The sequence below is a fragment of the Dryobates pubescens genome, chromosome 6 (assembly GCF_014839835.1).
Source record: "Dryobates pubescens isolate bDryPub1 chromosome 6, bDryPub1.pri, whole genome shotgun sequence".
Classification (NCBI taxonomy): Eukaryota; Metazoa; Chordata; class Aves; order Piciformes; family Picidae; genus Dryobates; species Dryobates pubescens.
In genome coordinates, this window is record NC_071617.1 from 8,159,324 (window position 1) to 8,184,673 (window position 25,350).

The 25,350-nt window shown below is 46.4% G+C and overlaps 1 protein-coding gene across 1 annotated transcript in view; it reads right to left on the reverse strand.

The window, feature by feature from the left end:
- Nucleotides 1-19,222: 19,222 nt before the first annotated feature.
- Nucleotides 19,223-25,350, reverse strand: part of RNGTT (RNA guanylyltransferase and 5'-phosphatase) — a 267,297-nt gene continuing 261,169 nt past the window's right edge. Inside the window, exons 15-16 of the mRNA XM_054162574.1 lie at nt 23,242-23,365; nt 19,223-19,454 (exon numbers count right to left, since the gene is read on the reverse strand). Coding sequence (XP_054018549.1) covers nt 19,291-19,454; nt 23,242-23,365 — 288 coding nt within the window. The 3' untranslated portion in view covers nt 19,223-19,290. The remainder of the gene's footprint in view (nt 19,455-23,241; nt 23,366-25,350) is intronic.

Here is a 25,350-nt window from a genome sequence, read left to right on the forward strand (position 1 = left end):
TGGTTAGCAGAAAGGAGCTATAGGTTTTGCCACAGGAATGTGTTTTAGGTTAAGGCCTAAGTGTCCTACCACAGTGATAAATTCCTTCAGAAGACAGAGAGTCCAAGGGGCTGGATAGTCCATCCCAGAGGGTGGACACAGGAAATTGGAAGTTGCTATTCCATCCCATAATCTTGCATCCCTGTATAAGCAGACCTCACAGCCCATTCTATCTCTTTCTCCCTCCTCTCTGCTCCCAGTGTGACGGCTGCTATCTCTTTGGTTTGTGGGGGAGTTCAGCCTTCCTCCCAAGCTATTTATATCTATATCCTTTTGCCTTTGTACCTTTTGCATTTGATTTACTTTTGTAAACAGCATTTCTATTTAACCTCCAATTCTGTGCAAGTGTTATTATTTACTCCACTGGGGTAAATTCTGTCCTCGTTCCAGAGCTCTTTCAGCTCAAACCACAACAGAATGTCATGACATAAAATCACTCCTTTGGCCTTTTATCCCCAGCTGCAAAACAGGAAAGGAACCAATTTGTAGGAGCATAATGCAATGCCAATGGCTCTCAGTACTTTTGTGATCGCAGGATGCCGGGTGCTCCAGAAGCACAGAATTGTATTTTTGGTGTTGTTGCCATTTGTGACACCAAATAAAAATGTCTAAAAGATGAGAGGAGTACTTTGAGCTGTGATGGACATTCGCAATCATCTCGTATAGCATGTGCTGTACACGATGTGTAACATGCGCTGCTTGTGATGGGTTATGCCCATCCTGGAAGCAGGGAGGGGAGGGCTTGTAAGAGCATTGCCCTCCCTGCAGGGGGTTTTCCCCCTGGGAAACTAAGTTAGTCTGTTCCACTCCCCCTCCCTGTCCAGCAAGGCTATAAAAAGGAGGACAATGCAGCCATTAGCACTCTTGGCCCCTGTCTTTGCCTGGATGAGGACTGCTGCTGGCTCCCTGCTTCACTGCCCCGTGGTCCTCCCTGCTGCACCCACACCTTTGCAAAGGACTGGTTTTGTATTTCATATTTTTTCCCCATCCATCCTTGTTCCTTACCCTTGTGAACCCTACCTATATATATACACACAGATATATATACTCTTACACATATATATACACATATATACATATATCACAGCATCACAGTATAACTAAGGTTGGAAGAGACCTCAAGGATCATCGAGTCCAACCTGTCTCCACAGACCTCATGACTAGACCATGGCAGCAAGTGCCACGTCCAATCTCCTCTTGAACACCTCCAAGGATGGTGACTCCACCACCTCCCTGGGCAGCACATTCCAATGATGAACAACTCACTCAGTGAAGAACTTTCTCCTCACCTCGAGCCTAAACCTCCCGTGGCGCAGCTTGAGACTGTGTCCCCTTATATACTATTACATATCTATATACACATATATATATATACTGTTTAAAGAAAAGTACACATTTATATATATATACTGTTACAAATATATATACTGTTTAAAGAAAATTCTTTACCTCTCTACTTCCAAGCTGAATCCAAATTATTTCTTGGTGGATTTGCTCCTTCCCTTTCTTTTCCTCTCTCTTGGGAAAGAGGAGAGGGGGAGCCAGGGAGGGATTCTCAACTCTTAAGTCCCAGTTAAGGCTCAAACCACCACACTGCTGCATGTGCTGCTGCCCCTGACACTACAAAACAGCCATCCATTTCTGTTAGAGAGTAATTGTGGTATCCTGGGTGATGATTTGTTGACTGCTTAATGGCTGTCACTGAGCATACTGTATATACATTAGCTGCTCTCTTCTAATGAGGAACAGAACTCTTTAACTTTCCCCTTTTGCGGGGTTTTGTTTTTCATTTTTAATATGCAATTAAAAAATGATAAATGCAGCCCTCAAGAAAAGGTTGAACTAGACATCTCCAGAGATCCCTTCCAACCTCAGCTATTCTGTGACATTGTGAAAATGCCCTGGAGCCTTTAAACGGCATTAGGGAGTTATTATCACCTATGTGTGAACAGCTAGCTGAGTCAACAACACAGCCAGTAACACGATGGTAGTGAGCTGCTTTTTTCCCACCCTGCAGAAGAAATGCCTTCACCTTGTGACAAAATGTGAGTGTCAGAGCTCACAGAGGGCTGCTGCACAATGTTTGTTCCACATAACTTGTTAAAGTTTCTCCGGAAGAGCAGATATCAAAAGCCATTACCTGGCTATGTTTCAGCTGGCCCCCAGGCTTCCTGAGCCCTACTCAAGAACAGCACCCTGAGTGCACTTCTTTGTAAAGGACTGAAAGAAAATTCCCTGTTTCCATCCAAAAGTGCACAAGGTTAGGGCTTAGACATGTGCATCTCTGCTGCCAGCTGAGAAAGTGCAAGGCCCTGCTGCTGCCAACCTTCTTGAGCCCTGGGACCAGCGTCAGTTTTCATAGCAGTGGTGGTGGAGGAGAGGGAAAGGGAAAGCGAGAGGGAGAGGGAGAGGGAAGAGGGAAAAGGGAAAAGGGAAAGGGGAAAGGGGAAAGGGGAAAGGGGAAAAGGGAAAGGGAAAGGGAAAAGGGAAAGGGAAAGGGACAAGGGAAAAGGAAATGGGAAAAGGGAAAAGGGAATGGGAAAATGGAAAAGGGAATGGGACAAGGGAAAAGAAAGGGAAAGGGGAAAAGGGAAAAGGGAATGGGAAAAGGGAATGGGAAAAGGGAAAAGGGAATGGGAAAAGGGAAAAGGGAATGGGAAAAGGGAATGGGAAAAGGGAAAAGGGAATGGGAAAAGGGAAAAGGGAATGGGACAAGGGAAAAGAAAGGGAAAAGGGAAAAGGGAATGGGAAAAGGGAATGGGAAAAGGGAAAAGGGAATGGGAAAAGGGAATGGGAAAAGGGAAAAGGGAATGGGACAAGGGAAAAGAAAGGGAAAAGGGAAAAGGGAAAAGGGAATGGGAAAAGGGAAAAGGGAATGGGAAAATGGAAAAGGGAATGGGACAAGGGAAAAGAAAGAGAAAAGGGAAAAGGGAATGGGAAAAGGGAAAAGGGAATGGGAGAATGGGACAAGGGAAAGGGAAAAGGGAAAGGGAAAAGGGAGAGGAAAAAGGAAGAGGGAGAGGGAGAGGGAAGGGGAAGGGGAAAGGCAAAGGGAAAACCTACATTCCCCCCTTTTGTTTCATGAGGATCACTTCTGTTAGGCAAGAGGAGACCAGTCTGTGCCATGCACACTTTACTGAAAATTATCTTGCTTGTTTCTTACTAACCTGTTGCTGTGCTTCATGTGACTTTATGCCAATATGCTTACCTGTGTTTCATGGAGTTAGTTTTCTTCTGAACAACCAGTCCAAAGGAAAATTTCAGTTTTACCTGTTAAACAAATTTGCTGGTGTCCAATTCAAAATGGCTTGGCCAGCATCCCATAGCCTAATAGAATATGAGCAATCTTCTGTTGGGAGCCACTTTGAGCTGGGCTTGTAGCACTGATCACTTGAATGTCAATATGAATCTTCCCACTAAACTACTTCCAGCTGAGTAGCAGGGAGGTGATGTGACATGTCTGATATCATCTCTTTTAACAAACAACAGGCACTCTCTGGATGTGAATTGAGTTCCACTGTCACTTAGAATCTGTCCAGGAACTTGAAAACGAGAGTCTTAACACTTCAAGTGTCTGCCCTGAAGTAATTTACACAGAGTATTGCAAGCCATTTTCAGGGCATATCTACCAAAGCTGAAAAAACACAACTTCAGAAAAGTGCAGGAGAAGTTTTATGGACCCATGTCCAAGTGGAGGCCAGTGACGAGTGGAGTCCCTCAGGGATCACTACTGGGAGCAGTCTTGTTTAACATCTTTGTGGGTGCCATGGACAGTGGCATTGAGTGCATCCTCAGCAGGTTTACTGACAACACCAAGCTGTGTGGTGCAGCAGACACACTGGAGGGAAGGGATCTATCCAGAAGGACTTGGACAGGCTGGAGAGGTGGGCACATGACAAACTTGCACTTGCAAGCCCAGAAAGCCAATCACATCCTGGGCTGCATCAAGAGAAGTGTGGCCAGCAGGTCAAGGGAGGTGATTCTCCCTCTCTACTCCACTCTGGTGAGACCCCACCTGGAGTACTGCATCCAGTTCTGGAGCCCAAATTACAGGAAGGATCTGGACATGTTGGAGTGTGTTCAGAGAAGGGCCATGAGGATGATCAGGGGACTGGAGCTCTTCTCCTATGAGGACAGACTGAGAGAGTTGGGGTTGTTCAGTCTGAAGAAGAGAAGGCTCCAAGGAGCCCTTATTGTGGCCTTCCAGTATCTGAAGGAGGCTACAAGAAAGCTGGAAAGGGACTTTTTAGGATGTCAGGGAGTGATGGCACTAGGGGAAATGGAACAAAAATAGAAATGGGTAGATTCAGATTAGATGTTAGGAAGAAATTCTGCACTATGAGGGAGGTGTGACAATGGAACAGGGTGCCCAGGGAGGTTTATAAGGCAAGGTTGGATGTGGCTCTGGGCAACCTGATCTAGTGTGAGGTGTCCCTGCCCATGGCTGGTGGGGTGGAACTAGGATGATCCTTGAGGTCACTTCCAACCCTAACAATTCTATGATTCTATGATTTTATAACTGACTGTGAACTCTCTTTATACAGATGCAGGATTATGGGATGGAATAACACAATTTCCTGTGTCCACCCCTTGGGGATGGACTGTTTGGCCCCTTGTACTCTCTGGTACTTCTGGAGGAATTTCTCTCTGGTCCTCAACCCATAACACGAGTGCTTCTCAAATCGAGGCATTTGGAAAGAATTGTTTAGATGCATGGCTCTAACCACTCATTGCCACAGCACTCACATGTCACATGAATAGAATAGAATAAACCAGGTTGGAAAAGACCTTTGAGATCACTGAGTCCAACCTATCCTCCAACACTGCCTAATCAACTAAACCATGGCACCAAGCACCCCACCCAGTCTCTTCCAAAATACTTCCAGTGATGGTAACTCCACCACCTCCCTGGGCAGCACATTCCAACGGCCAATCTCTCTTTCTGTGAAGAACTTCTTCCTAACATCCAGTCTAAACCTCCCCTGGCACAGCTTGAGAGTGTGTCTTCTTGTTCTGCTGCTGGTTGCCCAGGAGAAGAGACAGACCCCTACCTGGCTACAACCTCTCTTCAGGTAGTTGTAGAGAGCAATATGGTCTCCTCTGAGCTTCCTCCAGGCTAAGCAACCCCAGCTCCCTCTGCCTCTCCTCACAGGATTTACACTCCAGACCCTTCCCCAGCTTTGTTGCCCTTCTCTGGCCATGTTCCAGCACCTCAACATCTTTCCTAAACTGTGGGGCCCAGAACTGCACACAGGACTCAAGGTGTGGCCTAAGCAGTACTGAGTACAGGGGCACAATGACTTCCCTGCTCCTGCTGGCCACACTGTTCCTGATACAGGCCAGGATGCCATTGGCACTCAGGGACATGGGTAGGGACTGGGCAGTGCTAGGTTAATGGTTGGACTCAATGATCTTAAAGATGCTTTCTAACCAAAATGATTCCATGAGTCTAAGGCCACCAAAAGAAGCAGCTGTCTCCTCAGCTCTCAGTCCATTTGTTTGAGCAAATTGCTTCTCCCAGGCAACCAGCACCAGAACAAGAGGACACAGTCTCAGGCTGCACCAGGGGAGGTTTAGGCTGGATGTTAGGAAGAAGTTCTATACAGAGAGAGTGATTGCCCATTGGAATGGGCTACCCAGGGAGGTGGTGGAGTCACCATCATTGGAGGTGTTCAGGAGGAGACTTGATGGGGTGCTTGGTGCCATGGGTTAGTTGTTTAGGTAGGTTGGATTGGTTGATGGGTTGGATGTGATGATCTTGTGGGTCTCTTCCAACCTGGTCTGGTCTATTCTATTCTATTCTAAAACAGTCAGTGTACTGGAGAGAGTGTGAAGGACTAACACCAGTTCACTCAGGGAATGCAGCCCTGCTGCCTGGAGAGGGAGTAACTCATAGTATGAAATGACTTCTCGAGAAATGAGCATAATTGTGAGGCATTTTGTAGTTGCAATGCCTCACGGATAGATTTGCATTTGCATATTACACACTAACCAGTCCCTTGGGCATCGTTTAAGCTCTCTCCACACTGGCAACGCTCTGTCAGTTTTCATAATCCTGCTGCCTGCACAGGAATTGTTCTGTTTTCCCTTCTGAAGCTGTGTGTGAAAGCAGAAATGTTCCGCGCTCACAACTGCCCTCAGGGAATGGGCATCTTTGGTCAAACCCCTGTGAACTCAGACAACAGTTTGCCTACTGATTCAACAGGAGCTGCCTCCTAACACCAAAAATCTTGCATTTTATACTTAGTGAGAGCTGTTTGCTTCTCCTCTTTGAAGCTATCACTAGCAAATGTTCCAGGCGTTTGATATCTGCCGCTCAGGCCTCAGCAGGGATGCCAGCGTACAGGATAACTCTTTCCTCCATCAATACGACGAGTCCCAGTGTTGCAGGCTGCTCTTCTCATTCCATTTCTGCAGGCCTCATTATTGCTCCTTGCCTCTACAGTTCTGGGCCAGTATGGCAAAGCCTTCACTGAATCATAGAATCAGTCATAGAATCATAGCATCGAAATCATAGAATGGTCTGGGTTGGAAGGGAGCTTCGAAGGTCATCTAGTCCAACCCCCTCTGCAGTCACCAAGGACAGCCCCAATTAGATCAGGTTGCCCAGAGCCCTGACAAGCCTCACCTGGAATGGAATGGAATGGAATGGAATGGAATGGAATGGAATGGAATGGAATGGAATAGAATAGAATTAACCAGGTTGGAAGAGACCTTCGAGTCCAGCCTATCACCCAACACCATCTAATCAACTAAACCATGGCACCAAGCACCCCAGCCAGTCTCCTCTTAAACACCTCCAGTGATGGTGACTCTACCACCTCCCTGGGCAGCACATTCCAATGGCCAATCACTCTTTCTGTGAAGAACTTCTTCCTGACATCCAGCCTAAACCTCCCTTGTCACAGCTTGAGAGCGTGTCCTCTTGTTCTGGTGCTGGTTGCCTGGGAGAAGAGACCAACCCCCACCTGGCTACAACCTGCCTTCAGGTAGTTGTAGGCAGCAAGATGGTCTCCCCTGAGCCTCCTCTTCTCCAGGCTAAGCAACTCCAGCTCCCCCAGCCTCTCCTCATAGGGCTTGTGCTCCAAACCCTTCACCATCTCCAAGGATGGGCCCCAACCACCTCCCTAGGCAACTTGTTCCAGTGTTCCACTACCCTTGTGGTAAAGAACTTGTTCCTAACATCCAGCATCATCCTAACACCATGTGTCTGTCTGCAGTTTTCTGTAAGGCACCAGGAAGCCCCAGTGGCACAGCCAGACTCCACAAGGACAACAGTTATTATACACAAGCATACAAGGCACATCTACTTTCTGTCAAGGGTTTTGAGGCTCTAAATTGGAGAAACAGGAGCTACAGGAGTTAATAACCAAAAAGCTATAGCTAATAGTGATCTTCTGCTTCAGGCCTGCGTGCCTGCACATCTGTTATTGTTGGACTGGTATGGCTCATTGACACACTCTGCTGAACAGCCTCACTGGGTGCCCTGGGATCAACCTGCCCTCCCTGCTGATAAAGTGGTGCCCTCAGGGAGAAAAAAAGGCATGTTTTACCAACCTGTCAGACCAAGGCACCACCTTCAGACACCTGTGTCTTTCTTCTGTAGAGCCATGAGCCCTGGTTAGCAGAACTGAAGAGTGTTACCAAGCTGCATGGTCAAAAGCTAGGCAGAAGGGAAACATGCACAAGCCCATCACTATCTGAATGTCTCAGCTCACTTCCATGGGGCAATGCTCTTGTAAGGGCATGTTGGAAGTCGCCAAGCTTAGGGAGGGGACAGTGCTTAGGGGGAAAGGCCACACCCAGGCTTTCCAGCCCTGGACCTGCCCTGAGTTCATTCATCTTTCCCTACAATCATGTGGTTAAACTGCAAGTCTCATAGGAAAAGAGAGATGATGAGCCTGCCCACATGCAGTTATAGTCCTTCAAGAGTAGCAGCTCATGCCTTCTTCATCCTCCCCTCTGGTGCCAGTGGTTTAGGGAACACAGAGCAAGACCTTTCCTGTGGAGCCAGCATACAAGACTAGCCACAGGAAGGGAGGGTCAATAACAGTTTAAAGCCTTTTTTCCCCCCACTCTTTCTGCTGCTAATGCTGGAGGGTGTTGGCCTAGATATGCTCTTGTGGCCAAGAAGGCCAATGCCATTCCGGGCTGTACTAGAAGGGATGTGGTTAGTAGGTTGACAGAGGTCCTCCTACCCCTGTGCTCTGCCCTGCCCTGGTGAGGCCACATCTTGAATACTGTGTGCAGTTCTGGGCCCCTCAGCTCAAGAAGGACCTCAGGGAACTGCTTGAAAGACTCCAGTGCAGAGCCACAAAAATGATGAAGGGAGTGGAAGATCTTCCTTATGAGGAGAGACTGAGGGAGCTGGGGCTCTTTAGCTTGGAGAAGAGGAGACTTAGGGGTGATCTCATTCATGTTTATAAACATGTAAAGGCTGAGTGCCAAGAGGATGGAGCCAGCCTCTGCTGGGTGATGCCAAATTAGGGCAATGGGTGGAAGCTGAGGCATAGGAAGTTCCATGGAAACATGAGGAAAATTTTTCTCATTGTGAGGGTGGCAGAACACTGGAACAGGCTTCCCAGGGGGGTTGTGGAGTCTCTCTCTCTCTGGAGATATTCAAGACCTGCCTGAATGCATTCCTGTGTGATCTGCTCTAGATGATCCTGCCCTGGCAGGGGGGTTAGACTGGATGAGCTTTTGAGGTCCCTTCTGGCCCCCAAACATTCTGTGATTCTGTGATAGATAAGGATGTCAAAAGGCTCATTTCAGATACCTGGGGAGAGCAGAATGCAACCCCAGCCTCTTCCCTAACACAGCCACACTCGCTGTGCCTGGGAGGCTGCACCAGGCAGGAGAGTGCTGCAGTGCCTCTGCTGGGTGGCAGCAGGTTCATAACTGGAAATCACCATCCTGAGTTAACCACATGCACCTCTGCAAAGTGACTGAGCTGTATTACCAGAACCAAAGGAGGCTGTGTTTTTCTGCTTGATGTTCATGAGAGACAGTGAATGGCCAACCATGAGTCACACCAGCTGGCCAGGCTTGCCTGCACTTCAGGGATAAAACACGGAGCTCTGATGCAAGCAGTGCATGGTGAAAAGCACGAAGCCAAACACGTCTGCTTCAAACTTCAGCATTTGCCTGTCACATAGACGTGGGTAGGTATTACCTGGCTGCAGAATTATCATTGATTTCATACTATTGATTTCTCAGCCCCACAGTGACATACTAAATATTTTCTTTCAAAAGAACAAACTGTCATGGCAGGAGGAAGTAAATTATCCTGAGAGCCCACTGCTTTCAAGACCAGAAAAAACCTTCCAAGGGGTGAGTTTTCCAGTGCCTGGTGGAGCAAAGGGATTTTTGTTGTTGTTGTTCCTTAATGCTTTCACAGAACCACAGAATTAACCAGGTTGGAAAAGACCTTCGAGATCATCAGGTCCAGCTTATCACCCAACACCATCTAATCAACTAAACCATGACACTAAGTGCCTCATGCAGTCTTCCTTTAAACACTTACCACAATGATGACTCCACCACCTCCCTGGGCAGCCCATTCCAATGGCCAGTCACTCTTTCTGTGAAGAATTTCTTCCTAACCTCCAGCCTAAACCTCCCCTGGCACAGCTTGAGACTGTGTCCTCTTGTTCTGATGCTGGTTGCCTGGGAGAAGAGACCAACCCCCACCTGGCTACAACCTCCCTTCAGGCAGTTGTAGATAGCAATAAGGTCTCCACTGAGCCTCCTCTTCTCCAGACTAAGCAATCCCAGCTCCCTCAGCCTCTCCTCACAGGGCTGTGCTCCAAACCCCTCAGCAGCTTTGTTGCCCTTCTCTGGACATATTCCAGCAACTCAACATCTTTCCTAAAGCGGGGGGCGGCACAGAACTGGACATAGGACTCAAGGTATGGCCTAACCAGTGCTGAGTACAGGGCAGAATGACCTCCCTGCTCCTGCTGGCCACACTGCTCCTGATCCAGGCCAGGATGCCATTCCTTTCCAAGCGGTTACTTTATGGGTCTCAAACCTCCATATTGCCAAATCTGAATTCCTCGTTAAGAAGATCTTGCAGAAGGTTGTCTGTAGTAAACACACAATAAGACAGTGCTGACTGCCAAGCAAACTGACAAGGGCAGTGCAAACTGTTAGTGTTTTTCTATTGTCTTACCTCATAAGAAGTCAGAGGTTTTGTTCACCCTGGAGAGAGGCAAGCAAAAGGTTTTGCACTGCTGCTGTGCCACTCCCAAGCTGTCTTTATAGTGCCAGGGCTCTCAGCAGACTTGTTTCTCTCATGGTCCACTCAAATGGAAATACATTTGTGGCTCATTGCACAGAAGTATAGAATACTTTGGGTTGAAAAGGACCTTTAGAGGTCATCCTGTTCAACCTTCCTGCAGTGAGCAGGGACACCTTCAACTAGACCAGGTTGCTCAGGGCCCTGTCCAACTTGACATTGAATGTTTCTAGGGTTGTGGCTTCTGCCACCTCTTTCAGCAACCTGTGCCCATTTCCCCACACTCATTGTAAAAACTTTCTTCCTTGTATCTAGTCTAAATCTATCCTCTCTTAGTTTAAACCCATTAACCCTTGCCCTGTCCATTATTCCTTGGCCAAACTAGCAATTATCCCTAAGCAATATTTCTGGGTCTTATTACTCTGGAATTCATCAGAATAGTGTTTGGCAGGGACAGCTGCCTGGAATTTATTCTTTTATCTCCCCTGTCCTGCAGTCTGCTGAGTCCTTCAGACTAAATTAGCACATACCCTAGTAAAACAGGTGTGCTGCTATTGGCAGGATACAAGGAAAGAGGCAAGTGCAGAGCACTGCCCCACAAAGCACCTTATTCGAAGCCAAATGCACCCTACCCATGCTACTGGCTGACAGGGTGGGCAGCAGGAAGGCCAAGGGCATTCCCAGCTGCTGCAACAGTCAAGTCTGTAATTGGGAGCTCTCTTGGCACTCCAGCACTGTGCATGGGTTTACCTCAAAAGGGCTCTAAAGTGCCCCAGCATCTCTGTGCTATGATGCAGGGATGTGTCCCACACGCTGGTTACCCCATGTGATTAAGGCAGCATGCACACTGCTGAGTGTGAAACTGCTTCAGAACATTGAGAGCTCAGGAATAGCATAGCCATTAGGAAAGAGAAACAGCTCACCTGTTACCCTGCTCGTTTACGACTTCATCCCAAGCACTTTGGCTCTTGGTCCTCTTGTGAGGCAGCCCATGGAGGTCTTCTGGCTGAAGGGTAAATCTGCAGCTCTCACACCAGCCCTTGCTGCCTTTACTTTTCGGCCTTCTCCAGCCACCACCACTTTTCTCTATGAAAAAAACTCACATTTTTCCTCAGCACCAGTGATGTCTGCCCTCCTCTAACCTTTCCAGAGAGCCACCTCACCATCATTTTATCTCTTCCCTTCCTCTCTGGCACATAAGAGGACACCAATTCTGGCTGCTGTTCACATCCTTCCTTCCATAAGACCAAACTTGCAGCATCCTCCTCACTCTTGCCTGGCCTCCAGCTGCTCTCATCGTAACACACCACCGCTTTTTGGGCCGCAGAAACACTCAGCACCCCCTCCCATTCCCAAGGCACAGTTTGCCTATGGAAATCTGTACTTCTTCAAGCTTTTTTTTTCCCCTGTGGAACCATCCTACCTGTTTGAATGGAACTTCTTGTACCCTTTGGATCGAAGTTTTCCATGTCTTGGTGATCAGATCGGTTCAGGAACTCTTTGAAGTATGTTTTGATCATAACAAAATACCGTTCCTCCAACATTAGGTACTTGGCATTTGCACAGGCCTATTTAATATGATAACCTTATTGCCTTCTCACATTAGGTGGTGCTCTGAGTAGAAGAGTTAATCAAAATTTAATTTTCTCCAAAGTATCAGAGATGAATTCTCCTGAACCCAATTTGTGTGATTTCTGCTAGTCAAACAGACACAAAGCAAGTGAGGGAGGAGGAGGAGGAGGGAGAAAGGGGACGTGAATGGTATTTCTGATTAAATAAATTCCTATCATGGGAGTCACTTTGACTGCAATCTGATTCTATTGAATTTTTAAAAACATCCAAGCAAGTGGAGTAAAAGAAGTGGAACTGAGTTGCACTTAGATTTCTTTTGGGTTTGTTTTTTTTTGCTACACTAGAAACAATTATTATTGTTCCCTCATCAAGTTCATTTGAGTGACTTCCATACTTGCACATTACTGGATGGACCAGCAGCAGTGGAAGGCTCTCCTGCACAGTCTCATGCTGCACCAGGGGAGGTTTAGGCTGGATGTTAGGAAGAAATTTCCTCACAGAAAGAGTGATTGGCCATTGGAATGGGCTGCCCAGGGAGGTGGTGGAGTCATCATTCTGGGAAGTATCACAGTATCACCAAGGTTGGAAGAGACCGCAAAGATCGAGTCCAACCTGTCACCACAGACCTCATGACTAAACCATGGCACCAAGTGCCACATCCAATCCCCTCTTGAACACCTCCAGGGATGGTGACTCCACCACCTCCCTGGGCAGCACATTCCAATGGCTAACAACTCTCTCTGGGAAGAACTTTCTCCTCACCTTGTGCCTAAACTTCCCCTGGTGCGGCTTGAGACTGTGTCCTCTTGTTCTGGTGCTGGTTGCCTGAGAGAAGAGACCAACTCCTTCCTGGCTACAATCCCCCTTTAGGTAGTTGTAGACAGCAATGAGGTCACCCCTGAGCCTCCTCTTTTCCAGGCTAAACAATCCCAGCTCCCTCAGCCTCTCCTCACAGAGCTGTGCTCAAGGCCTCTCCCCAGCCTTGTTGCCCTTCTCTGGACAAGTTCAAGTGTCTCGATGTCCTTCTGAAACTGAGGGGCCCAGAACTGGACACAGAACTCAAGTGTTTAAAAGAAGACTGGATGAGGCACTTAGTGCCATGGTTTAGTTGATTAGATGGTGTTGGGTGGTAAGTTGGATCTGATGATCTCAAAGGGTCATGTTCCCTCCTAATGCTGACTAGGGACTGAAATAAACCAGAGTAAAATGAGCTTCAACTGAGAGAAAACTGTTCTGTAAATGTCTCAGTCAACCTCCAGCCTCAGCTCTACAGATCTCTGCAGCTGAACAGATTGCAGCTTGTTGGGAAGCTCAGCAGACTCTCACTAGGGAAGCAGGAAGAGTGCTAACCTATATTCCCACTGCAAACATTAACTGATCGATCCAGATGTCAGAGCAAAGAATATGACTTACCTCTGTTTGTACATGAAATAGGGAGCTGGGTGTCGTAAGAGAGAAGGGGATATGCTCACATGATGAATAGCCACAGCTGGTAGGCTCTGCTTTGATCTGCCTGTGCAAGCAGGATTTACAGGGGCAGTGCTGCCTGATCCATCAATCATTGAGGCTGGTATAGGTGGGTAAGTGTACAGGCTTGGAGTGAAGCACTGCTCTCAAGAAACATGAATGCAGGGTACGACATGGGGCTCAAGCCACTCACATCTGATGGTGGGATAACTCAGAAAGCATGCAGATAGGCACACCAGAGGAACACAAGCTAATGGAGCTATCACTGATTGTAGACAAGCAAAGGGATACAAGTGAAATCTAAAACCTCCAGGCTTTGTGCAGCTTGAAACATGCAATGGTCTCCAGGCAAGCTGAGAGCAAACCTTGTGCTGCTGCACAGGAGGACAGAAGTGATTCAGCTGTTTAAGGTGTTTCAGCCAAATGTTACTCTTATGCAAGTTAGCAGAACTTCATGGATTTAGAATTTCATTAGAGGTCCAAAGAAAAGCAATATAGAATCATAGAACTGTCAGGGTTGGAAGGGACCACTGGTTAGGCCACACCTTGAGTCCTGTGTCCAGTTCTGGGCCCCTCAGTTTAAGAAGGACATCGAGACACTTGAACGTGTCCAGAGAAGGGCAACAAGGCTGGGGAGAGGCCTTGAGCACAGCCCTGTGAGGAGAGGCTGAGGGAGCTGGGACTGCTCAGTCTGGAGAAGAGGAGGCTCAGGGGAGACCTCATTGCTGTCTACAACTACCTGAAGAGTGGTTGTAGCCAGGAGGGAGTTGGTCTCTTCTCCCAGGCAACCAGCACCAGAACAAGAGGACACAGTTTCAAGCTGTGCCAGGGGAGGTTTAGGCTTGAGGTGAGGAGAAAGTTCTTCACCAAGAGAGCTGTTAGCCATTGGAATGTGCTGCCCAGGGAGGTGGTGGAGTCACCGTCCCTGGAGGTGTTCAAAAGGGGACTGGATGTGGCACTTGGTGCCATGGTCTAGTCCTGAGGTCTTGGGTGATAGGTTGGACTTGATCTTTGCGGTCTCTTCCAACCTTGGTGATACTGTGACCTCAAGGATCATCTAGTTCCAACCCCCCTGCCATGGGCAGGGACACCTCACACTACATCGGGCTGGCCAGAGCCTCATTCAGCTTGGCCTTAAAAATCCTCCAAGGATGTGGCTTCCACCACCTCCCTGAGCAACCTGTTCCAGTGCCTCACCCCCCTCATGGTGAAGAACTTCTTCCTAACATCCAATCTGAACCTACCCATTTCTATTTTTTTTCCACTCCACCTAGTCCTATCATTACCTGACACCCTAAAAAGTCCCTCATATAATCAGGGGAAAATAGAAAGCTCCTGACCAACTACTTGGATACTTTTAATGAGATTACACATTTAATTGACCATTGAAAGAACTTCGATGCCACGAAATTTTCTCACAAAAATATTTAACACTGTGCTCACCAAATCCCAGTAAAACAGAGAAATAAGATCAAATGATACAGATATTGACTGAAAACGAAGTGAGAAGAAACACTTTAGAGACAGACACCAGCAGGAGAGGTGCAGGAGGCACAAACCAGACTCCTGCTCTCATTCTCTCTCTGTTGACTACAGACGAATCCTAAGAAATCAGCTTGCTGTGCCAACGCCTTTGTGAGTACTCTGAGGTTGTAAGATACACTTATGCATTACACATTCTATAAATAAGAAGTCACACCTCTTAGGTACAAAACTGAGGAGCTGCTGTGCTGAGGAATGGGAGTTCTGAAGGGCTGATCCAGTGAACAAGCAAGTCAACACAAACTCCACGGTGCAACGTGCTGGCTGAAAATCAGAAATGGTTGAGAGAAGCATCAGGACAATTGCACAGCTAATGGGGACATACCAGCAGTGGAGGCAGGATCTCAAAAACCAAAATACAGAATTAACCAGGTTGGAAAAGACCTTAAAGATCCTAAAGGCCAACCTAGCACCCAACACTACCTAATCAACTAAACCATGGCACTATGTGCCTCATCCAGTCTCTTTTAAAACACCTCCAGTGATGGTGACTCCACCACCTCCCTGGGCAGCACATTCCAATGGCCAGTCACTCTTTCTGTGAAGAATTTCTTCCTAACCTCCAGCCTAAACCTCCCCTGGTGCAGCTTGAGACTGTGTCCTCTTGTTCTGGTGTTGGCTGCCCAGGAGAAGAGACCAACCCACTCCTGTCTACAACCTCCCTTAAGGTAGTTGTAGAGAGCAATGGACTCCTTAGTTCCTGAAAAATGCACTTGAGACAGCTGCAACCTATTACAATCCAAGTCCAGCAGCTGGTCCAAGTAGGTGGGCCACCAGCTTCAGAGTCATGCTGGATGATAAAGTGGCAGAGAAGACCCCTGCAGACGCTGTACACTGCACTGGTTAGGCCACACATTGAGTCCTGTGTCCAGTTCTGGGCCCCTCAGTTTAGGAAGGATGTTGACTTGCTGGAGCGTGTCCAGAGAAGGGCAACAAAGTTGGTGAGAGGCTTGGAGCACAAGCCCTATGAGGAGAGGCTGAGGGAGCTGGGGTTGCTTAGCCTGGAGAGGAGGAGACTCAGGGTTGACCTTATTGCTCTCTACAACTAGCTGAAGGGAGGTTGTAGACAGGCAGAGGTTGGTCTCTTCTCCCAGGCAACCAGTACCAGAACAAGAGGACACAGTCTCAGGCTGCATCAGGGGAGGTTTAGGCTGTAGGTTAGGAGGAAGTTTTACACAGAGAGAGTGATTGCCCACTGGAATGGGCTGCCCAAGGAGGAGGTGGGGTTGCCGTTGCTGGGGGTGTTCAGGGCGAGGCTTGACAGGATGCTTGGTTCCAAGGTTTAGTTGATTAGGTGGTGTTGGATGACGGGTTGGACGCGATGATCTTGAGGGTCTCTTCCAACCTGGTTTCACAGTATCACAGTATTCTATTCTACTTCTATTCTGTTCTATTGCACAACTTTTCATGGAACTGCACTTCACCCTGAATGGCTAAGCCCCACAGCATCAGCCTGTCACAGAATATGTCCCCTCAGGCACCACTTGATTTCTTTCTCTTCCTAGTTGCAGGAAGAGCAGCTAACGGCATAACGCATCATGGCCACCACTGAGCTGCTGGCCTCCTACCTGAGAGAAAAAGCCACTGGCCTCTGAAAAATATGGGTAATTTTTTGTGCTTGTGTTGGTACCAGGAAAGCAGAAGCATCGAAAGTGAACACACCCTTAGGACAAGCATTTTAAACCATTGACTTTATTAAAATACTTAATACACAGTTTGTAGAGGAATGTACTTATGTTGTCTGAAAACTCCACTGAACCCAAATTTTAATTGTATCTAACAAATGACAAAACAGTGGATGAATCCATGCTGTACATCAAAGAATAGACAAGTCAGGGGGGGTTAATCATCATTATTTTGCTGGCACAGACTCTTCTTTGCTTCTTAGCTTCAGTCTCTCAGTAGCAGAGAAAGGTTGTTTGCATTTCTCACAGCGTTAAAATCATCTGGTCCATTTATTTTCATCAGGTGTCTCATTTGACCCTCCTGCAGTAGCTTCCTCTTCCAGAAAAGCAAAGGTGACTGTCCTCTCTAAAATAACCTACAAGTCATAGTGCAAGAAGAGTTCAACAATCAAATGTGGATGTGGAGCTCTCAAACCTCCTCAGAATCATTTGAAGATACCTATTTCAAGTTGAGAGTGGGGAAAAAAAAGACACTGCCAAAGCAGAATGGCCACAACATATCCAGGGACTCGGTGGAACGCACGTGGAAGACACCCTGTGGTGTGGCAGCTCTGAAGTAAAAGGTAAACCAGAAGCCAGGTCTTGTTGAAATACAACAATGCAAAGGGTGGGGAGCAGAGAGACAGAAGTAACCTGGGCACATCTTTACAAGGATGAAATGTCCCAAACTCATGGAGAAGGCTGTAATCACACGCATTGCAACTGCCATACAACCATGAAGATCAGTGACAAAGTGTATGTCATGACAACCTCAATGACAAGTATAATCAGGGGGAAATCATTTCTACTGGGTGAAGAAATAATCAACTGTGTGTTTCAATGCAAGATGCACGGAGGCTGCATAGGTTTTCACATCAAATTAATAAGGCTCTTTCAAAGAGAGAATTTTGCAACCTTGCATAGGTGATAAAGTATCTTTTCTATAGATAATATGCAGAAACTATGTACAGTTGGAAAAAAAAAACAACACCACAACTTTGATGAACACATCTTATTTCCCCTCAAGTTTTACCATAGTATAAAAAGAAAATAATTAACTTATAGAACTCCTTCAGTTCTCTAAAACACAGACAGAAAGAGAAGCCAGGGATGCCACCTAAATGATGCCCTGTGCATTTATACCACAGGTTGAAACAACTAGAGAAGCCACCACAAAGCATAGTCATAAAGTTTCCATACAGAAAAAAAAACCCCAAACCAAACCAAACCCAAACCAAACCCCAAACCAACCATACAGGAGCTAATTTTGCTTACAAACATTAAAGCTCACTTAAACAGAAAATGCATTTTCAGTTATTACAAATTAATGAGCTTCCCTAATCAGCTTGCTGCGTGAATGGATGACTCAACACACTAAGTAAACTATAGAAAGAGCCAATTCAATCCCTGCTTGACAAATGTGCAGTAAACTTCAAAATCTGCATTTGGTTTCCAATTAATGCCAGCTCAGAACAGCTCCTCCTTTAGACAACCAGAAGGCAGCTTCTCAAAACTAATTTTGCGAACATCTGCCAGCGCACCGCAACAGGAGCCAGCAGGGCATTCACGGCCTTCTGCCGGGCGGCACGGAAGAAAGGCTGCCAGCGCAGGAGCGCGGTGCCACAGCTCACCTCACCTTTGAAAATGAGCGTCCTGTTCCCTGGGACACTCAGCCACTCCTCTGAAGTGGCTTGTTTTAGCCCTGCAATCACCAAAACAAGAGACTTTCTCTCTGTTCTGGCTCTCCTCCAGTGAAACTACCTTCTCTTTTACACAGGAGTTGTCTGGCATTTCCTTCACCATTTTTGTGCCTGGATCAAAGACATCACAATCAGTGCTGCTTATTACTCTTGCATATCACAGTGATGTGTACTTTTCAGCAGTATTTACAATGGTATCACTGTGGAGAACTAAGTCCTGTACTAGAAACAGTCCCTTAACAGAGACTTCAATACGAAGGATTTGGTGTACTCCTTATCTACAGGTGAACCTAAAGAGGAAAAGCTAAAATCAGCCCACTATACACTTGGTGTGCTGGGTTCAAGGAGGGGAGGAAACCGAACACCCAGCATCTTTCCTTTCAGAGGGTTGCTATTTACAAGGAAGTATTCACTTCTCAAACATCTCAACAACAAAAACCCAGCTAACTTTGACATCGGTGACATCTGAGGCGGCTCAGGTTTTGACCAACGCGGAGCACTAACAACATTGCTGTTTGCTGTTAAACACAAGCCTCAGAAATGCAGGGAAACTAAGATCAGTTACACTATGGGATGACAATTAACAATAATAATAATGATAATAAAAACAAAACCAAAAACACTTCTGCCTTCTTTTTTTCCCTCCTTTTTTTTTTTCCCCTTAAACAGAGGCTTTAAAAAGTACAGCATCCCAATGTTTCCTCAGTTCCAGATGGCTGACATTATAAATTAAAGGGTGAAAAGACATCCACGTATAAACAAGGCAGCTTTCCATCGACTTCATTGGACTGTTCTTGCCTAAACCTTTGGAAATCTCACTTTCAAATACCAGAGGGTAAAGTTGAACCTATCAGTTAGGAAATGTCCACTCGGATGTGGTATTTGAAAAGAAGGAGAAAACGCAACCCAACAACAACAACAACAAAAAAAACCCAACAAAACAAATGAACTCAAAAAAACCCACACTCAAGTATTTACAGCAATTCTTTTTAATTCCCACCCCCAGCCTTCACACTTGCTTTTCACCTTCTGCAGGACTGTAAACACGCTCCCGGCTGAGGGCAAGTTCCTATGTTATGGTACGCGGCCTTTTGGGCGGTGGGGGTGGCATGAGTTCAGTGTCGGGATCGAGGTGGTGCTTCCGCGTCTGGCCTTGAGAAGCTGCTGCACATCTGTCAATGAATTCGAACAGCATCTCCTTGGTGACTGGATTCTGGATGCTGTTGCACACAGCTGGGAACAAAGAACATCGTCTCGAGTTACTAAACCAGTTTGTTGGGATCGGCACTTCAGTAACTTCATCCCCCCTGCGCCAAACAAATAACGCAGTTGGGCTCAAGTGTTCTGCCTTAAAGGTGGACTTTGACAGGAGGGTTGTGTCAAAGTGTCTGTGCTTTGCCCCCTCAGAGAGCAAAGTAGTGTAATAGAGCCCTGTCTGGTGGGAATCACTCTTTTTAAAACAAACAAGAGGGGTGGGTGTGTGTATGGGCTTCATCGGGCAGCTACAAACACTGACACCCTATTGAGGCTTTAAAAACATCCATCAAACCCAAATCACTAGAAATGAGGTTGGCTTAATCATAGAATGGTCTGGGTTGGAAGGGACCTCCAAAGGTCATCTAGTCCAATCCCCTCTACAGTAAGCAGGAGCATCCTCAACTAGATCAGGTTGCTCAGAGCTCTGTTGAGCCTCACTTTGGGTATCTCCAAGGATGGAGCCCCAACCATCTCCCCGGGCAGTCTGTTCCGGTCTTCCACTACCTATCAAACCTCTGGATTAAGGTACCTTGCCCTGCCCCACACCAAGTACTACAAATACCATAAACCCACAATGCAATGTACTCTTTTTTTTGCCACCCATACACCTTTATGTGGCTGGAAGACAGCAAGCTACATGTCCAGCACACTAGAGCAGGTGATGGAAGGAAAGCCACAGAGCTGCATGGTGGCCAAGCCACGCATGTGCCAAACCATGGGGTTTGGTGCCATGGTTTAGTAGTCATGAGGTCTTGGGTGACAGGTTGGACTTGATGATCTTTGAGGTCTTTTCCAACCTTATTGATTCTATGATTCTATGTACAAACACACTTGGATTACTTCACGTGGCCCCAGGTCATACTTTTTAAGTAACAGCCCGTGAGATTTTATGGAACAAACGAAAAGGCTTACTTCTCTTAACACACATGAAATATTTTCAGTATGTAAATTCATACTTTAATTAATCCTCCCAGGAGACTTAAGGAGGAGGGAGGAGAGGAAAAAAAAAAAAGTAAAGGGCAAGAAATTAAGTAGGAATCTTACAACTGTCTTGGAAGAAATTACAACATTATTAGAGGATAATTTATAGCCTGCAAGGATCGGCCACACTTCCCCTGGTGCGGCTTGAGACTGTGTCCTCTTGTTCTGGTGCTGGTTGCCTGAGAGAAGAGACCAACTCCTTCCTGGCTACAATCCCCCTTCAGGTAGTTGTAGACAGCAGTAAGGTCTCCCCTGAGCCTCCTCTTTTCCAGGCTAAACAATCCCAGCTCCCTCAGCCTCTCCTCATAGGGCTTATGCTCAAGACCTCTCACCAGCCTCGGTGGCTGGACATGTTCAAGTATCTCAATGTCCTTCTTAAATGGAGGAGCCCAAAAGTGGACACAGTACTCAAGGTGCAACCTGTGCTCTACAAATAGAGAAAATGAGGTGAGAAAAAGGGCAGCTTCAGATGCCCTTAAGAATTAAGGAAAGATGAATATGCCACCCCTCAAAGATAAAACTCCAAGGAATACCATGGATACAATAAGGTGAAGCAGAGAAGAGAAGTTTAGGTCACAGTGACAAAGAGAGGTCGTTCTACTTGTATGACTTTTGTGGCTCCTCATTCCTGACAGGACTGCTCAGCAAGTATCTCAGCTGCATTCTGTGCTGGCTCCCTAAGGTGCCAAGAGCTGAATTATCTCTTGGCAAAATGACCACATGTTGTTTAGTTAAGAAAATCCAGTCACTGTCCAAGCAGAAATGCAAATAGAATGGTTCAGAGATAATCCTACATCATCTGTGCTTGCCCTAGGATATAGCATGGCCTTAAATATGATTAAACTTTATTTTGACACTTAACAGAAGTCAGTATGAACAAGCCTATTGTTATTCAGCTTTGCACACTTCTATTCAAACTCACCTGAGACTAAAAGCACATCTCTTAATTTACAATACCTGACAAAATGTTTTTGGTAGAAAATAAAGGTCTCACAGTTCTGCACAGATACATCCCCACCTTTCATTTGTTTTCTTCTTCAGTGTTGGTACAACTATTGTAGAAACTTAAGATGACATTTTCTCCTTCTAATTTTCTAGCTCATCTGCCCAGTAATGGTTTTGGTGCTTTGAATAAAGGGGAAATTATAATGGGACTTTTTGTTCAACAAATTCAACTTCTACTGTGGCAGTTTGCATTACACCCTGACAATCCAGTGCAGTGCTAGGAACTGATGATAGTGAACTGCTGTTGCAATGCTATGGTAAATAAAAACTGTACTGGGTCTCACTCAAAAGGCATGCCCCGCCATTTAAAGTCTCCTTGAGCAAGTGTTTGCAGTCATAGAATCACAGAATGGTCTGGGTTGTAAGGGACCTCCAAAGCTCATCTAGTCCAGCCCCTTCTGCAGTAAGCAGGGGCACCCTCAACTACATCAGGCTGCCCAGAACCCTGACAAGCCTCACTTTGAACATCTCCAGGGATGAGGCCCCAACCACCTCCCTGGGCAACCTCCTCAAGTGTTCCACTACCCTCCATGGTAAAAAACCTGTTCCTAACATCCAATCTAAACCTGCTCTTCTCCAGTTTGAAGCCATTGCCCCTCATCTTATCACTACACGCCTTTATAAACTCTCTCTACCCTTCTTGTAAGCCCCCTTCAGGTACTGGAAGGCTGCTATTAGGTCTCTCCAGAGCCTCCTCTTTCCCAGGCTGAGCAACCCCAGCTCCCTCAGCCTGTCCTACAAAGACCTAAGCACTTGTTTCAGCATAATCTGATAAAGACTGTATGAGAGTATCTTTTGAACTGACTACATCAAGCCAAAGGCTTCATGCTATACAAAAGCTAAACATGACATAAGCATTCACAAGATGAGGTATGACTATCACAGTATCACTGAGGTTGGAAGAGACCGCAAAGTTCATCAAGTCCAACCTGGCACCACAGACCTCAGGACTAGACCATGGCACCAAGTGCCACGTCCAATCCCCCCTTGAACACCTCCAGGGATGGTGACTCCACCACCTCCCTGGGCAGCACATTCCAATGACAAATGACTCTCTCAGTGAAGAACTTCCTCCTCACCTCCAGCCTAAACTTCCCCTGGTGCAACTTGAGACTGTGTCCTCTTGTTCTGGTGCTGGTTGCCTGAGAGAAGAGACCAACCCCTTCTGGGCTACAACCGCCTTTCAGGTAGTTGTAGAGAGCAATGAGGTCACCCCTGAGCCTCCTCTTCTCCAGGCTGAACAATCCCAGCTCCCTCAGCCTCTCCTTGTAGGGCTTGTGCTCAAGGCCTCTCCCCAGCCTTGTTGCCCTTCTCTGGACACATTCAGTGTCTCGATGTCCTTCCTAAACTGAGGGGCCCAGAACTGGACACAGTACTCAAGGTGTGGCCTAACCAATGCAGAGTACAGGGGCACAATGACTTCCCTGCTCCTGCTGGCCACACTATTCCTAATACAGGCCAGGATGCCATTGGCCTTCTTGGCCACCTGGGCACACTGCTGGCTCATGTTTAGGCAGCTGTCAATCGACACCCCCAGGTCCCTCTCTGTTTGGCAGCTCTCCAGCCACTCTGACCCCAGCCTGTAGCTCTGCATGGGGTTGCTGTGGCCAAAGTGCAGCACCCGGCACTTGGACTTGTTGAATGCCATCCTGTTGGACTCTGCCCATCTGTCCAGTCGGTCGAGGTCCCCCCGCAGTGTCTTTCCTTGTTAAACTAGAAGAGTTAAAAGATTAAAATTTGAGCTCAAAAAACTTTTCAACCAAGTGATGCTACTCACCCATGGCAGTGCTGTAGGCATTGGGAAAGCTTTTGTCTATTCTCTGTCTCATGAAGACCCAGCTGTTGTTCTCAAACTTGCACTCTATAATTTTATTGTCATACTGTTTCAGTTCTTTTGTCACCTGATGGAAAAAAAAACAAAACACAAAAACCCAATTGTTTGGGATAAACATCTTTTAATTCACTTTCTTCTTTCTTTCTTTTAGGGATAAATACTAGAAGATCAATAGGTGCCCTGTATTTTTTCAGCAACCTGCCTCCATCCCACACAGAAAACCCACCCAGACTACATCCCCATTATACATATGCTCAACTACTCAACATTTAAAAAATACTTTTCAAATCTGCTGTCAATATACAGCAATTATATTATGCTAAAACATCAGCAGCTCTAACAGAGGGGGGGGTAAAACAGTCACTTCTGGCCCAAATGCAAATAGGTTTCCATGGGAATAAACTGCTTCCAGTGTAAGTGCTACTGCCAGCCTAAGTGCATCAAATGTATTATCTGTGTTTCATCAACCTTCTTTGTTGAAGGTCTCAAAGCCAAATGTCAGATTTCAATACCAGAAAGAGCTTGTGGAAAATGATTCCACTCTTCACATTACTAAGGATTTCTCTTTTCTTTTCTTTACTTTCTTTCCCCCCCAGCCCCCTTTTCATTTATCTTCAAAAACTAGGACTGTAACTCCCAAACACTGCGGGATTTCAAATCACCTGCGTTCTAAATCTCCTTCAGGCTGCTCTTCATTGATTCATAGATTTGTCAGCAGCCAATACCCTCAGCTATTTGTCTTTGTATCTGGCAATACTGCGTGGTTTGGAAGCGTAGTTTATATGCATTGGGCTTCCCAGTTGTTTTGGCTACTCCATCCTATGCATCCTAATCTATGAGACAATGCAAAAAAAATTTTCAAGTAACCATGGCAACCTGAGAACCTCATCCAACGCTTAAACAATTTTACCCATACACTTCACTTTGTTCCTAAGGGTCTCCTCAGGAGTATAGAGCTCTCTTTAGCTGCTACCTGTCTTTAGTTTGCCACGGAAAAGCTGCACAAGGTAATGTAACACTCTGGATCCCATGGATAAGCGCTCTCATAAAAAGGGAATGGTTACTGCAAGTCATTAGCATAATTTTTCACCTCCCTTGTCTACTTGCTCCTGAGCAGTGACATGGAAATTTACTACTGTCAGAGGGATGCAGATTGGAGAAAGGCCATAACAGTCTGCAGACAGCTTAATAGCACATACAGTGGAAAAGCCCATGAACCTCTTTTCCATTAATTCACAGATAAAGACAGTTAATTCATGAAAAGGTCCTGAGCGTGGACCGTGCCCTCCTGTACTGCCTGGTACAGGACTCATCCTGAATTTGATAAGCAGAATCCTACCATTATTCTTAGTATTTATACTGAATACTTGTGTTCATACTCGGATAGGGAGCCCTGGGATTTTACTTCTCAAGTGAACATGGCACTATGAGACCATTTTTGTTAAGTTACACTTGCAAGTGAGGCCTGTCCTGCTGCAGGACTGACAAGAGCCAGCTTCCCATGTCACACATTATTCCTTCATCCACTCCTTCACCTGCAAAGAGCTTTTTGCCTAAAATCATTACCATCCTTAAGGGAAGTCTTCATCTGCTGACAATCACTTGGATGAAGTCAACCAATTACCCAGATTAGCAACCTCTTTCCTTTGCAGTGTGCTCTGCACAGCATGTCACCTCTTTCCACCAGTGCTCAAAAGCCATACACAGCCCAGGTATTTGACTGACACACATTCGTAGACCTATTGATGTTCCACCAGGAGTATGCAGGAAAACACAACATCCTCCTCTAGCACACTGTGGATGCTGTGCAAAGCCTTTGGAAGGTGCATTACTTTGAAAACAGCTGCCTAGTCGAAGCAGGGGCAGCAGGGGGTCTGACCACTTATCTGATTTTCTGCCAAAGCAGGGAAATGTTGGAAGGATCACCTGCTGTACAGAGAAATGCATAAAACTGCAGGCAATGACTTCAACTAACCAACCACCTTATAAGGCTTTCTCACATGTTATCATTCTTCTAGTCTTCAGACACTCAAGAAAGCAATAAATTAGATG